The sequence below is a fragment of the Harmonia axyridis genome, chromosome 5 (genome assembly GCF_914767665.1).
Source record: "Harmonia axyridis chromosome 5, icHarAxyr1.1, whole genome shotgun sequence".
Classification (NCBI taxonomy): Eukaryota; Metazoa; Arthropoda; class Insecta; order Coleoptera; family Coccinellidae; genus Harmonia; species Harmonia axyridis.
The window spans coordinates 512,997-529,120 of record NC_059505.1 but is presented as its reverse complement, the minus strand read 5'-3'; the positions used below and the strand labels follow the sequence as shown (position 1 = coordinate 529,120).

General features: G+C 37.9%; 1 protein-coding gene across 4 annotated transcripts in view; it reads right to left on the bottom strand.

Moving 5' to 3' along the window:
* The window catches only part of LOC123681308 (E3 ubiquitin-protein ligase HECW2-like), a 121,904-nt gene that overhangs the window by 47,188 nt on the left and 58,592 nt on the right, over positions 1 to 16,124 (bottom strand). For 3 of the 4 annotated variants that reach the window (XM_045619636.1, XM_045619637.1, XM_045619639.1), the window contains 8 exons: positions 10,242 to 10,337; positions 7,544 to 8,199; positions 6,338 to 6,725; positions 5,793 to 6,269; positions 4,226 to 4,497; positions 2,613 to 2,798; positions 2,318 to 2,419; positions 1,022 to 1,275 (listed from right to left, as the gene is read on the bottom strand). In XM_045619636.1, coding sequence (XP_045475592.1) covers positions 1,022 to 1,275; positions 2,318 to 2,419; positions 2,613 to 2,798; positions 4,226 to 4,497; positions 5,793 to 6,269; positions 6,338 to 6,725; positions 7,544 to 8,199; positions 10,242 to 10,337 — 2,431 coding nt within the window. The remainder of the gene's footprint in view (positions 1 to 1,021; positions 1,276 to 2,317; positions 2,420 to 2,612; positions 2,799 to 4,225; positions 4,498 to 5,792; positions 6,270 to 6,337; positions 6,726 to 7,543; positions 8,200 to 10,241; positions 10,338 to 16,124) is intronic. The other variant, XM_045619638.1, reaches the window with a different exon arrangement.

Sequence of the window (16,124 nt, the reverse complement as noted above, 5' to 3'; positions counted from 1 at the left end):
ACAGGGTATAATAATGAAATATATCCATGAAATCTGTGTGAAACTGAGATATTCTCGCGAGATTTTGTTCTACAAGGTATGGCAGAACGGGTCAGGATGTTTTTATGAAACATCCTGTACAATGCGCAGAACCTAACATTAACTATAAATTCTTTTTTCTAATTCTGTGATAAACCACAGAATTAGAAAAAAAGAATTTCTAGTTAATGTTAGGTTCTGCGCATTGTACAGGATGTTTCATAAAAAGGTGACCCGTTGGGCCGTTGCTAGGTAGAACACTGAAAAATGAAATGAAAAAATTTTCGTATTCAATATGCAGGGACTATATTTATTTTTCTTCAAAATCATTATTGTTGCATTTTAATAATGTTGTTTTTTTTTGGTTTTCAATTTTCAATGAATAGGTTACAGGTAATTGTTTTTTATAGTACTTTCAATATACCAAAATCAGGTGAGACTTCATAATTTTCAAATTTTAATAGTTCAAAATACACAGTAACTAGTTTTACCAATAGTAGTTTTCTAGTGTTAAATTGAATTATGTTCTAGAGCACATAAAATTTGGTGTAAAAAATTCAACTCCAAAAAAGTTATTTTTAAAACTATACGGTTGGCCCGAATCATGTAACTACCGCCCTCTATGAGTCAGATATAAAACTAAGTTTCACCAAAATTTGGTAAGTAGTTTTGACGTACCTAATGGTAAAAAAGAATATGTGTTTTACCAATGAATTTTTAGATTTTACATTCAACAACCAGTTTTTTGAATACGGAGACACTTACGGAATTTCTTAAACTGAACAAACTCATCTTACAGTATTCTACTTAACCTATCAACGGAACCACCACTTTTTGAAACATCCTGTATACGATGATGTTTCCCTCTTTTCTTCAATGAAAGATTTGTATATGATTTTATTATATTGGTCGTTCATTCAAAAGCGCTCCAAGAAATCTCCCCATATCCGAAGTACGAAAATATAAAATCAACAAATTTTCTCAAAAAAAAATTAGCACTCACCTAAGAAGAATAGTAAGATGGACGTCATGGCTCAACCTGTCCAAAGCTGCAGTCCCCTCCACCCTAACAGCATTAACCTTGTCCCTCAAAGTTGGCGATGTACCGATGGGTGGATGCCTCTCTCGCAATATGTCTAAAATATTCGGCTGTCTTAAAAAAGCAACAACTTTATCATTGTAAGCTATGGGAATATCGGGTATATTGTTGATAGCGGTGCTAGCTGACGTTCCCGTCCTTGGCGGCGGAGTGGGAGCCTGAAAAATCATTTCTTCAAGCCAAATACATCCACGGATCGAAAGGGAACGAGAAGAATGGTGGAGGCGCTAACATGCATTAGTAAGTAACGGGTGTTTTTTTTCGAGGTATATAACTTTAAGTTGGGATTACTGTTCGAGATGGCGACCGATTTAACAGCTGTCAAGTGATTTATTCTCAGTTTGGTTTGGCAATTCAACACGAATAGACTCACGCCTGAACAACGCTTGCAATTAGTGCAATTTCATTTCGAAAATAATGGTTCTGTGCGGAATACGTATCGCGCACTACGTCCATTAGCGAAGAAGCGCACTTCTGGTTGAATGGCTACGTCAACAAACAAAACTGCCGCATTTGGAGTGAAGCTAATCCTCAAGTGTATGTCGAAACACCGTTACATCCAGAAGAACTGACTGTTTGGTGCGCTTTATGGGCTGGTGGAATCATTGGTCTGTACTTCTTCAAGAACAATGATGGCCAGAGCGTTACAGTTAATGGTGATTGGTATAGAGCCATCATTACTAACTTTTTCATTCCTGAATTGAACAACCATGATGTCCAGGAGCTGTTGTTCCAACAAGATGGCGCAAAATGCACACAGCTCGTGCCACAATCGATTTATCGAAAGACACGTTTGGTGACCGCCTAATTTCACGCTGTGAATTGGCCTCCAAGATCTTGTGATTTAACACCGCTAGACTACCTTCTGTGGGGCTATGTGAAGTCATTGGTCTATGCGGATAAGCCACAAACCCTTGACCATTTGGAAGACAACATTCGCCGTGTTATTGCCGATATACGGCCACAAATGTTGGAAAAAGTCATCGAAAATTGGACGTCCAGATTGGACTACATCCGAGCCAGCCGTGGCGGTCGTATGCCAGAAATCATATTTAAAATGTTATGCCACAAGATTATCTTGCGGATAAATAAAATTAATGTCAATCGAATAATCCATCGTTGTTTTATTGCAATTTAAAGTTCTATAGCTCTAAAAAAAACACCCTTTATTAAGAGCAAATGCACCATAGTAGTACTTACTTGTCCCTCTTCTGAAAATCTTCTCGAGAAACAAGCAGATTCAGTTGGAACTCTAGGATCCATATACGTTGTTTTCTTGTGAGTATGGTCAATGAAGAATTGCTACGAAAGTTAGTTCGGTTAGAAAATGAGGTTAACGATAACTACTAGGAATAGAAGGTTGCAACTAATTTTTAATCGGTTAGTATAGCACTGGAGCATTACCTCAACCAAATGCATAATACGCAGGCAATTTTCACTTGTAAATTTTTTTTTCGTTGAAGATATTTCTGTTACGAACGGATAAAGAATTTACCTTTGAATTTCTATCCTTCTTCGTGTCCCATCCTTGAGGTAGATCGAGGGAACTATCAGCAAACAAATTGACTAGAGCTACCAACTCTTTGTTATGTTGGTACTTCTCGAAGGTAGCAGGGTCTCTTCTAATTCTTACGATCATGTGTTTTAACGTTGGGTTTCTATTGTACAGCGATAAAGCATCCTGAAATAAATAATTTCTTTAGTGGTTTTGCAGAGTGGTTTCAGTGGTACTGGTACTTCATTTAAGCCTATGAATTGAATTACTGAATTGTTCTAATGAAACTAGGAGATTGTTTGAAATTTTGAAGAATATTATAAAAATTGAGATGATTTAGTCAAAGTTTATATTTTATTAGTTGTGTCAAAAAGACACAAAGACGATAAGAACTTCTTATTATTTATTGTTATGGAAAACGTTTTTTATTATAAGAATACCTGACAGGTAAATGTTTACTAAATCACATAACACTTGGAACGAGAGGAAATTTTCCATACTTACTAATTTTGGGGTGTAGATAGAATATGATTGCAAAGTCAACAAATTTTAACAGCATCTAGTTTTCCAAAAAAAAAATAAATTCTCATCGACTTCATTTTACTTAATTCTCTTGGACACTATTGATTTTCAGATTATTTGAAGGGTATTCGTCCAATATTTAATATTACCGATATTTCACGCATTTTCCAATATCACTATGGGTATCCGAAAAACTTATAGAATCAGTATTTAGTTTTTCCATAATTTCCATAATTACAGTCATGTCACTCGTCATGTAAGCCATCTTATTATGGAAAATGGAAATTCTCCTTCTTCTATCTTTTAGAAGTATGGAAATTCATTATGGTCGTAAACCATAGAGTCATAAACATATGTTTATTACTGTATCATCATGGTCGAATATTTCCCTCCTGTCAAAATTTCTATGGAATTCTATGGAAGCGAAACTGCACTGCGATAATTGTTCTGTTCATAGATGCATAGTTTCTATGCATCTTTCACAGTTCGAATATATGGCATCTATGGAATCTATGTCACTTTGACAAGTTAACAGTTTATTCGGGAAATATTCCCCCGAATTACACTCGTGCATCAAAATGACCGGATAATTTCGCATTCCAGCGTGATTTCTTTGAAAAACTGCATTCGGTCATTTTCATTTTTGGAGAAAATTCTCCAAAAATGAAAATGACCGAATGCAGTTTTAATGACAACACGCTGTCATGCAAAATTATCGGTAATTTTGATGCACATGTGCAATTACTTACGAAAATTTACACTTACAAAAAAAATATGTATTAAATAAGATGTATTTTACTTGGTTTTGGACATCTTACTATTAATTCAGTAAGTTTTTTGCATATATTGGCGCTGGAAAATGCGTGAAATATCAATGATATATTAAACGAATACCTTCCAAAATAAAATCAACAGTATGTAAGAGGAATGAAGTAATCTTGGTGAAAATTAATTTTTTCTCCGATTGACAGCAAATATTAATTTTGAAATAGTTATACCTCAGATTAAAAAATATATTCATAATGTTTCAGTGGATATATGTCCCTGGTGTGAAGTAAAATTCTAAGACTACCTTGCAGTTTTCAACTTACTTGATTCATATGCAATATAGTGAAAAAATCTGGCCTGGTGAGGAGCCTGCAACCAGGTGGAGCTGCACTGAAATCTATGTTTTCTAATCGTACGCAACTTATGGTTCTTCTAATACTTTGGTATCTTCTGTCTAGCTGCCTTCTGTGTTGTTCTGCCCCAGCACTGGTCGAGATTGAGCTGGCATTTCCACCAGGTCTTGTCCAGGATGTTGTCCTGGTCGCATGGTCTATGTAAAAGACTCTGCCGTGGCTATCCATCCTTGCCTCCCAAGCTGGAAGGAAAAATAACAATCATTGTTCTGTGCCATCATGCTCCGCTGTTGAAGGGTTATTGAGACAATCATAGACTAATAAACACAGATAGAGAGTATACGCAATTTTTACATGTCCTCAACATGGTTAGATTACGTTATCGGATTGTGATATATTTTCAAATCCACTATTTTACTATATCGTTATGGATGTGTATTATATTGAATGAAATATACACTGCGCAAAAGAACTAACGCACATTATGGAAATCTCAAATTTATTCTACAACTGAAGGTGTTCTCAATGATAATTATTTTATCAAAATTATGCATGCATATGTTATTCACTTTCAACGTTTTTCTTCAATACAGATGATTTTTCCCAGCAGGAATAAAAAAAGATGAGATTATCAGATTTTGAATGTATTGGCTCCATTCTAAAATCAGTTGTTCTCGATCAATTCTAGTGATCAATAGTTTTTATTTCGTTTGATTTTCTACACTCGATCGCTATGCAACGCGAAACACGCAATTTGAACCAAGGGGAATGTGCCCAAGCGGTAGTTTTGCGAGAAGAAGGGTGGACATACACAAGAATTGCAAAAAGGTTTGGAGTTTCCCATACAAGTGTGTCCAGAATGTTGCAGCGATTCAGGGAGACAGGTATGAATGTCCGAAGACCAGGACAGGGTAGACCACGGGTAACAACTGCCATTAAAGAACGTTACTTGAGAGTTTCTTCGTTGAGACAACGGTTTGCAACCCTCGCCTCCTTCAAAATCAGCTTGAGCAAACTCATGGGGTGCAAATTAGCACTCAGACAATAAGAAATCGCCTCAGAGAATATGATTTAAGGCCTCGTGTCGCGGCAAGAGGCCCAGCTCTTACCCCAGCCCATCGAAGGGCGCGTTTGGATTTTGCGAGAGAGCATATCCATTGGGAAGAGGCTGATTGGGAAAGAGTGCACTGAGCATATCTGTCATGTGGACGTCTGTATACAAGGGAACGTCGATCACAATGGTAGAGGCAGAATCTAGACTCATCTGTGAAGAGAACGCTTTCCCAATCAGCCTCTTCCCAATGGATATGCTCTCTCGCAAAATCCAAACGCGCCCTTCGATGGGCTGGGGTAAGAGCTGGGCCTACTGCCGCGACACGAGGCCTTAAATAATATCTATGTTTATTACTCTGAGGAAAAAATCAAAGAGAAATTCATCAAGTAGGTATCTAGCAAGTTTGCTGGATATGTTTGCTATATGAAACGATGGATGTGCCCAAAAAAGCTTAAAATTAATATACATAGAATTTCTACTTACATGGCGGCAGAGGTTCATCCTGATCGACAGGATTCTCAGGTACAGTAACTATCCGATGGTTCCTCTCTGGTATCGAGGGCAATCTAGTAACACTCAACCTTTGCACGGGCAGAGGAACACCACCGCTGGCCTCCCCCTCCTCGCTACTGTCACTGGACAGCCTCATTAGAGGCTTCGGTCTCAAGTCCGGACTTCTGGTATCGATGTTCCTCAACTCCGACATGGCTATGATGCTCAATCTAGGGTTGTCCTTAGCCGATTGCGAATGACTAGAATCGTTGTGGGAGCTCGAAGGAGCCGACCAACCGTCTAAGGTATCTAGATTTCGTACGTCCGCCTTTCTGACCTCCAGGTGAGACGGGGAGGCTGCGCCCTCTATGGACGGACTGGGGTACTTGAGGTTTGGAGGTTTCAATTCGGTCTTGCGTATCTTCCTCGAGTGGTGTGTGGGTGTTGGAGGACATACAAGAGAGTTTCCTGAAAAGACCACAGATTAGATAAATTCTTCAATTTAGAGCACCGAAAGGGTAAAAAAGTTAAGTTACCTGAAGTACCTGCCACCCTGGCCAGAGCTTTAGAGTGAGGCTTGACGACCTGAGCAAAGCTTCTCTGCGCGTGGTCTCCAGAAGGTGAATGATGGCCACAAGCTTCATCGGAATCTTCGATTTCGAACTGCTGTGGTGATCCTAACCTCGCGAGTGGCCTGTGAGACAAATTGACTATGTTACTGCATTCACCATCGACCATATCGATGGAACTGCTGCTTTGAGGAGATATAGAACTGTGATTGTCCATCCTGTTCGAATCTGGATGAGCATTTTGAAGACTAGAATTATCACCGAGGTTCCTGGACAGAGCCGTCGTTATATAGTTGTCAGAACCGATAGGCATTTCTTTCTTATCCTGTTTCAGCTTAAAGTTTGGGGTGGATACCTGAAAAAAATGTTCAATGACAAAACGCAGACTCTTCAAGAAAAATATTAAGTTTTATCAAGAATTCTTCTTCTGTGCCTTTAGCCTATTATTATTATTATTTGAACTAGGGTCGTTTAGCTTCGGTAAGCTTTCCGCGAACTGCGACCTTGCAGATCTTTTGTTCACTACCCTACTCATTCATAGAAACCCAGGGAGGTCGTCAACGACGTTAATAAAATTGACAACCTCCTTAGGGGCCTTGGCCGTTACCTCTCTGGTATACAGGACCGGCTTACCCATGTGAATGGTTCTTAGGCCAGCCAGCTCTGGACACTTGCATAACAAGTGTTCAGCCGTTTATACTTCCGATCCACAGAGCCTGCATATCTCGTCTGCTGACTTTCCCATACGGTATAAATGATGTTTGTACCGACAGTGCCCCGTCAGCAGTCCCACCATCATCCGAAGCTCTGCTCGCGACAGCTTCAGGAGCTTTTTGGCGTAGGTAGGTGAAATCTTCACGAATTTCTTTGCCTGAGCAAGTCTAGGAGTGTTAGTCCAGTGGATTGTCCTACTGTTCAACTCCCATAGCTGGACCGCAGCTTTGTATTGGTCTTTTCCTATCCCACAGAAAGGCTCAGGTCCAGCAGGTCTTAACCTTGATGCACTTTTTGCAAGTTCATCCGCTATTTCATTTCCTTCAACCCCACAGTGCCCTGGTACCCATAGTAGGCTTTAGCCTAATCGTTTGATATAATTTTTTGCTCGAAATTTGAGAAATAAAGACATACAAGTTGAAGGTGTATAAAATATTAACAATTATATGAAAGACTTACATCTGCGTCTGACAAAGAGCTGGTGGTCGATGTGGTAGAATGCGTCCTGTAGTCTTCGTCTGTGTCCACGAGCTCAAATCCAAACGTATCTTCGGGGTTCTGCACCTTCTTTGGTTTCTTCTGCCTGTGCACCATCGGAGGAACAAAGTTTGTACTGACAGCATGCGATCTCTCCAGAGGCCTATGAGACGAACTCCTTGGAGGCAAGGGAGGCGCTGCATGATCCATCGAATCGTTAACAGCAATTGTTATATCTTTGGTTTCTTCTGTTGGCGAGGGCGAACTGTAAGCCGTCCATATCTGGTAATACTCCTTGCTAGGTATCTTGAGATTCTGCTTCGATTTTATCTTCTTCTTTGTGCCGCCCATGTTTGTAGATTCTGATCTTACAAGACCGGAAGATTTCTTCTTAACGCCCAACATCATGTCGCTGTTTTTGCTGGTGAGGTCTTCCAGCGAGTTAGTGCTCCTCAACGCTGGTATATCGGATTCATCTTGGAATGCGGTGTTTTCTATCCCGTTGAATTTGCTCTTGTGTTTGAGTTTTAGGAATCTCTTCAGTTTCTCGGATGGTTTTATGATGAGGGCGTCGGTTTCCGCAAGGTAATCTAAGGTGGTTCCATCGTAGTATCGGAAACATAGGAGTTTCTCGCAATCTAGAAAAACATAAAAGTGTAGTGGAAAATACTGCAAGCTTTAAACTATGGTTTATTACTTCATCGTAAAATATCTTGAATTATTGAAAAGAAAGGTTAACAAAATGAACAAAAATGTAAGTTCATTTTGGGTTTGAACGCCTGTCCTCCACGTCAAGGGTTGGTTAGCTAACAATTATAATAATAAAGGGTTTTCCAATGAGTGATCTCATTTTGTTTGACCTATAACGTAGCAAGGAAACTATTCTTGCAAAATTGAGAATGTTTCGTTGTTTGTATGGCATATAGCACCGTCTTGTTGAAAATGAGCAATTTCAGCCATAAAAAATCCTAAATCATAGCTCGCTAGCTCAATCATTTCACCGTTACAGTTGCACCAGCCTAATTTTCGAATGAGTAAGGTCCAATCCCACCACCAGCCCAAACACCCAAACAGTGTCATGTTGAGGATGGAGTGGCTTTTCAACAATCGTTCTTGAGTTTTTCGAGCCCCAAAAGCGACAAATCTGCATATTAACGAGATCAAAATGGGCCTTATCACTAAAGATGATTTTTCGATGAAAATCCATATCATTTTGATGTATTTTTAAAGGATCCAATCAGCGAAGATACGACATTGCTGGTGATCGACCAGCTTGAGATCTTTTGATAACTGATCTTTAAAAGCCTTAAGACCTAAGTCTTCATGTAAAATACGGTGTATTGTCATTTGTGGATTGCCTAATTCTCAAGATCGACGAGGAATCGACAAACCTGGATTTTCTTCAACATTAAGGCAACAGCAGCAATATTATCAGTTGTTCTCGAACGACGCACACGGTTTCGATTCTTCACATCACTAACTTGTTCCAACAGCTTAAATTTTTCCACTAGTTTCACTCTTGCCGCCCAAGAAAGTGCTTCATTTTTGTGAAATGTTACTGCAAAATTTTCACCACATTTGAAGTGAATTTTAATAAGTTCAGTGCGTTGTTGAATCGTTCAATGTTCCATTTTCAGTAATGGTGTAGTTTTTATTTGCCAAATGTCAAAAGATGACAGTTTTGAAATTGATAGCTGTCCAGATATCGTCCTATCATAGAGTACTCTGAGCGGCCTATTCAAAATGAAACCTCTTATTGTAAAACCCTTAATTTGCAGTGTTTTATAATACCAGTTCTAATGAAATGAATGACGAGAAAACCCATTGGTGTGGTATGATGGTACCTAAAGCAAAAATGATCTAACACGTTATTTCCCAAATTTTGGAATTTATAACAGAATTAATCGACATGAAACGGGTGTTTTTTTTTCGAGGTATATAACTTTAAGTTGGCATTACTGTTCACGATGGCGACCGATTAAACAGCTGTCAAGTGATTTATTCTCAATTTGGCTTGAACAACGCTTGAAAATAGTGCAATTTCATTCAGAAAATAATGGTTCTGTGCGGAATACGTATCGCACACTACGTCCATTTTATGACGTCCAGGAGCTGTGGTTTCAACAAGACGGCGCAACATGTCACACAGCTCGTGCCACAATCGATTTATTGAAAGACACGTTTGGTGACCGCCTAATTTCACGTTTTGGACCTGTGAATTGGCTTCCAAGATCTTGTGATTTAATACCGCTCGACTACTTTCTGTGGGGCTATGTAAAGTCATTGGTCTATGCGGATAAGCCACAAACCCTTGACCATTTGGAAGACAACATTCGCCGTGTTATTGCCGATATACGGCCACAAATGTTGGAAAAAGTCATCGAAAATTGGACGTCCAGATTGGACTACATCCGAGCCAACCGTGGCGGTCATATGCCAGAAATCATATTTGAAATGTAATGCCACAAGATTATCTTGCGGATAAATGAAATTCATGTCAACCGAATAATCCATCGTTGTTTTATTGCAATTTAAAGTTCTATAGCTTTAAAAAAAAACCCCTTTATAACAGTGGATAATCGAAATAATGTCGCCGATTTCCTCCACAATATTTCTTCTTTAAATAAACTTTTGTATAGGTACACCCAAAAAATCGATTTAGAGGCAACTATGTACCTACCTGCAGGTTTTGTTGGAATATCCAGAAGCCACATGGTACTGTCCTCTTCACAACTGACCTTCTGTCTGGCGAGGCACTCTTCAGCGCTCTTGGACTCTGCAAAAAAAAAAAACTGAATTCAAAACTGGATCACCACGCAGTAGATGAAACTACAATATTGAAAAACTGGGATCTCGACGATAAAACCATCGAAAACGCGTTGATCTAGCCTCCGGTGCTATCCGACCGTTGAAGTTTTAATTTTGAGCAGCTTGACATGGAGGGAAGCAACAAAAGGATCGATTTTCACAGTGGAATGAGTCCTTTCAGCCAACTCTTGGGAAGTGGGATCGCTCCGACCGGAACCTGATGGAATTTCTCGCGGAAGCGGATGAATCAGTCCTTTATTAATAACAGTTGTTATTCAGGATACATAATACTTCTGTTTCAATTGACCCTGACACATTGAACAGAACGCGAAACAATAAATATCGATAACCAAACCATTGTGCTCCGTGCAGATAAAACAGTCGAACGCGGTTGGGTGAAAGTTTCAATAGATACCTTTCTAAATGTCATCTGTGGTGTGTAGATCTTCCTGTCTTCATCTAGAAGGATTTTCATCATTCAATTTTAGGTGGAAAACCTTTTTTTTTACACTGTCACATTGGTGTTTTGTTGTTCCAGAGGTTTCGCCTTTGATTGTTAAGGATCCTATAGGTTTCTCGAATGTTTAAAGATACTCTTGGAGAATGAAAAGATAAGGTTCTACGAAAAAATACAGCAATTTTATACAGTTCATGGTACAGGTGTTCAAATAAAACCACGAAGGGAGATGGCACCAAATGCTCCCTGTTGTCAGGCAGCTGTCCAAGTGTCTTTCAGGCAGTTATGTGGAAATGAACCTACTAAGAAACTATCAGAAATGTGAAATAACGATACATTCAGACAGGCAGGCAGCAATCAAAACATTGTGCTCACATATTATCGATTCTAAGATGGTATTGAAGTGCCGAAGAAAAGTCATTGAGATAGACAAGAATAACAAGATTTCTTTAATCTGGGTTTTCGGCCAGACGATAATTGAAGGAAGCGGCCAACACTCTTGCCAGAAAAGGAACATCAACACTTTTCATTGGTTCAAAACCATTCTGTGGTATAGGTAAATGTTCCTACAAGAAAGGAAAAAACCGAAAGAGAAAACCTCTGCCGGAATCAACCTGGGTTAGATCATTCCAAAAAGTTCACTCGAAACTTTGATATTACAAGATCTTAGAAATATCTGGATCTTAGAAAGAATATGCTACACCTCCTCACTGGATTCCTTACAGGGCATTGCCGCCACAGAAAGCACCTCATGAAAATGAGTCTAGCAGAAAACGACGAGTGCAGATTCTGCTGCAGCCAATGCAAAAAATGCTTTGGACAAGAGACCTGTAGAAGAGAGGAAGCATCCTCCTTGAAGCCATTTCAGATACTGGACTTCCTTAGAACTCTGTAACTGGAGGGCGAGCTGTAGATTACGATGACTAATGGCGAGAATAGCTCGAAGAGGTGATCACAATTGGCCATCGAGATCTTGTGATTTAACACCTTCAGACTTTTTTTTTGTGACCACGTGAAAGATAATCCAAAACCAATTTCCAATGCACCACAATCGATTCAAGACTTAGAAGATGGAATAAGTGAAGGTATCGATGATATACAGCCTCAAAAGTGCTAATTGGTCGTGAAAAATTCCATGAAAAGGATATGGTGCTGCACCCGTAGCCGTGGCGACCATTTGACTGATATCGTATTCTATCGTAAATGGCTTATCTTCTTTCGTTACATTTGAATAAACTCTCATTGATTTCTCTTAATATACAGGGTGACTCACCGGGATGACTCATTGGCCGTTTATGGAAAACTATTCATAATTTTGAGCTGAAAAATTGCATGTTTGGGTGAGCGACAATGATTTTTCTTCCTGAAATATTTTCAGATATCTTCAATTTCCGGTCATACCGGAAACAGTCTACTACTTCCTTATTTCGAATGGCACACCTAGTATATTTGCATCATTAGATAGATTTTTTGATGACAATTTCGGCTATATGCCATACTTTGGATAAAAACTCAACGGTTTGTGATTTAATGGAATTCTTATGAAAAAATTGTGCTGATAAGGACTCACATTTTTTGAATATATCGGCAGAAAAAGCCTTTTTCAAAAAACTTTTTTTCTTTCTCTATTCTGCAAATACGTTGTATTATAAGACTGTTAGCGGTTTGGATCAAAAATGTTCAGGGTGTTTATAAGAAGATCATGAACTTGTACAACTCAAATTCATCAAAACTCAAGATTTTCAAATTAGAACCTATATTTTTTATTATTTCAGTCGATTCTACATACAAAATAGTTGGTGGTTACTTAAGCAAACCTTAAACTTGAAATAGGTATAACCGGAAGTTGGAGAGATCTGAAAATATTTCAGGAAGAAAGATCATTGTTTCAAACCCCAATATGCAAATTTTCAGCTGAAAATTATGATTAGTTTTCCATAAACTTTTAAAAGGCGATCCCGGTGAATCATCCTGTATACTCGTTTTTTTATAATCAAAATGAAACCTCTTATTGAAAACCATATACTATTTATCTACACTTGGTTACACCTACTTTGGGTCACTATATGTATATTATCGAATAGTGAACTTTCAAAATAAATAATTAAGTACATATTTTGATCTAAATAGTTTTTGAAAAATTCATTGATGGAATTTTCGCATTCGTGTAATAAATAATAATAAAGTAAAAACAATATTGTTTGTTTTTTTTTCATGATGAAAAATATTTATAAAAGCAAATTAAAACTCCTTTTAAAATTAATATAATGCGCAGATCTAATGTGCGAACTCTTCAATTCGAAGGATCAAAAAAAATGTTTTTGCTTACTTGTCCTACATAAAGGAGCCATGGCAGGGTAAAATCCAAAAAAATAAAAAATAACACCCACAAATAAATTCACTTCGCGATATCACAAGCGTTTCGAAACAGATGAACCGGTAAATACATTCAAGCGACTATATTCTGAAAACCGCGATCTCAATCATCCAAGTGAGCCTTGCTACCGGCGATTGAAAAAATGGCATGATTCACGTTCTTAGTCAAAGGCTTTTCTCAACGAACTGATCCCGTCTTTTAAGAAAACGGAATCGTAGAGTGCGGTTTCCAGAATCGACATTCCAAAGTTGAACACTTCTTCCGGTTTAGTGAGCTCAGAGGCCGGATATAGGACGTCCGATGGTGCCTGCTAAAGGTACGTACGACAGGGTTGTACCTGGAAATTTCGACTCGAATAGGTTTTTGAAATGTCGTAGTCAATTAAGTCGACAACTTGTCAGTGAGCGAAATTTGAAATGGGATATTGTGATTGCGAATTTTGATATTATACAGATTACCTGGATCATTTTCAGGAAAAAAGGTCCTATAAACATTGGTCCGCAAAAGTTTTGCTTTCGAGATACAAGGTGTTAAAATTTGTTTTTATTATAAGTTTATTTTTTCACAGATCCTTCGCTCCATAAAATATTCAACTTAAAAATGGCATAGATACTCCAATTTGAAGTTTTCATTATGAGATATGCTGATTTTTTATGCGAATGTACAGGGTGTTATTTTTCTTTCATCCAGAACTTTTTTGTGGACCACTACCACTGATAGTTTAGAAAAATTGAAGAAGAAACTTTAGTCTAATACTACACTTGGTTTCTTTGAGTTTTGTCGTAACTACTACCGATTTCGAGAAAAAATCAAACTTCAACTCGAAAAAAGAGTGTTTATGTTTATAGCATTTTTTTTTCTCGAAATGATCCGAAGAATCTGTCATTTTTTTGTGTATCTCCAACTTAGGAACACTCTACATTTTAATAGTTTAGAGTAATAAACATAGATAAAGGAAGCATATCAAATTTGACAAGAAGCGCGCGGAAATGAAAACATATCAGAGATACGATATTTCACTCAATTTGCGAGTTTCTTCACAAAGAACGCACTCCTAATGTCCCATAGTGAATCCAAGTTTCATATTAGCTCAAAATATATTGAAATGAATACTTAAATATATCAAAAACTCAGAAAACAAACTTCAAGCGCGTCAAACGAATTGGAACAACCGATGACAGTAGGAGAGCAAAAGTTGCCAAACCTTGGATTTCAGCAGGTAGATACAGAAAATAATAAATATTCTGCTTATTATAAATTCGACAATTAGGAAAAATATCGGATTCCAAATATTCTAATTTGCATATTTAATCGGGAATCACTGAAATAAATATATTTCATTCAATATAATATACATTCATAAGGATATAGTAAAATTGTGGATTTGAAAATAAATCATAATCCGCCAACGTAATGTAACCATGTTGGGGACATGTAAAAATTGCGCTAACTCCCTCTATTTATGCTAAAAAGTAATAAATTACATTTTTTTGAAAGTATAACGTCATAGACTAGAATGAATCATATTGTAGCAAAAATATAAAAAAGAAATTCTGCGAAGAAATTACATACGGGCAAAAGTTCTTGGAAGATATCGATCTATAGGTAATTAGTGTGAGCACGGTCCTGCAGTAGGTGACGAAAATATAATGGTTAGTTCCGCTTTCCTCAGTTTCGGAAACATCTGTGTACTTAAACCAATAAACCAACCCTGAATGAAAGGGATGTTGAAATATTTGGCTTCTATTTGTGACCAGATCAGGAGCACGCTCCAATGGAATTCTTAGAAAATGTTTGGAAGTACAATGGTACATACAACCGTAATAATTTCTGGTATACAAGGTGTCAAACATTCAATTTCACTTCCCATTTTGATATTAAAGGAACTGAATTGAATGATATGGAATTGGCAGATATGTGGTTCCAGCAAGATGGTGCAACAATCCATACAAGCCTTTATTGCAAGAAAAATTCCCGTTATTTCTCGCTTAGGCGATGAGATTTAGCCACCAAGATAGTGTGATTTATCGTCTTTGGTTTTTTTTGTGGGGTTATGCCGATAATTACCCAAAATGTCCCGGCGAGTCTTCGAAAATTTCCTCAAAAGGGATCGAGTCCTGTAAGAGATCACTCGGAGGACATTAAAATTATGTTGTTTCCACACATAATAGCAATGTCCAAGCATTATATTGGAATAAAATTTGTGTGCAAAATGGGTGCCGCGTGAGCTCACAATCGATCAAAAGCAACAACGTGTTAATGATTCTGAGCAGTGTTTGAAGCTGTTTAAGTGCAATAAATCTGAATTTTTGCGTCGATATGTGACAATGGATGAAACATGGCTCCATCATTATCTGTTCTCAGACCTCAAAAGAATGCTCGCTGGAAAGAAATTAAGCGCCAATGAAGAAGTTATCGTCGAAACTGCTGAAGCGAAAAACAAATTGTACTACAAAAATGGTATCGAAAAGTTGTAAGATAGCTATAATCGCTGTATCGCTCTCGAAGGCAACTGTGTTGAGTAATAAAATTGGATATTGCCAAAAAAAATTGTTTTACTATGGTAGACCGGGGACTTTTCAATTGGCCTGTTATTTAGTGATAAAGGAGTATAATGATTAGATCCATTAGTGCAATTCTATAGCTAGCCTATGCTAACATTTCAGTCAATTCTTTAACTTCCTCCGATATATGGAACAAAGCTTCATCAGTTCAGGGCGAATTAAGAAAATCAGTGAACAATTTCGACGAAATTCAAAACCACCATTGTTTGTCTAGTTCAATGGAATGCAAATGTCGGTACAGCGGAAGTTTATTAAAAAGCGTTCTGATCGAATTATTATGCATTTGAATGTCTTGGTTTGGTCTCGCTAGTTAGCTCCTTACCCTACTAACTTCCTCTTAGTTTTCTCATGGGAACC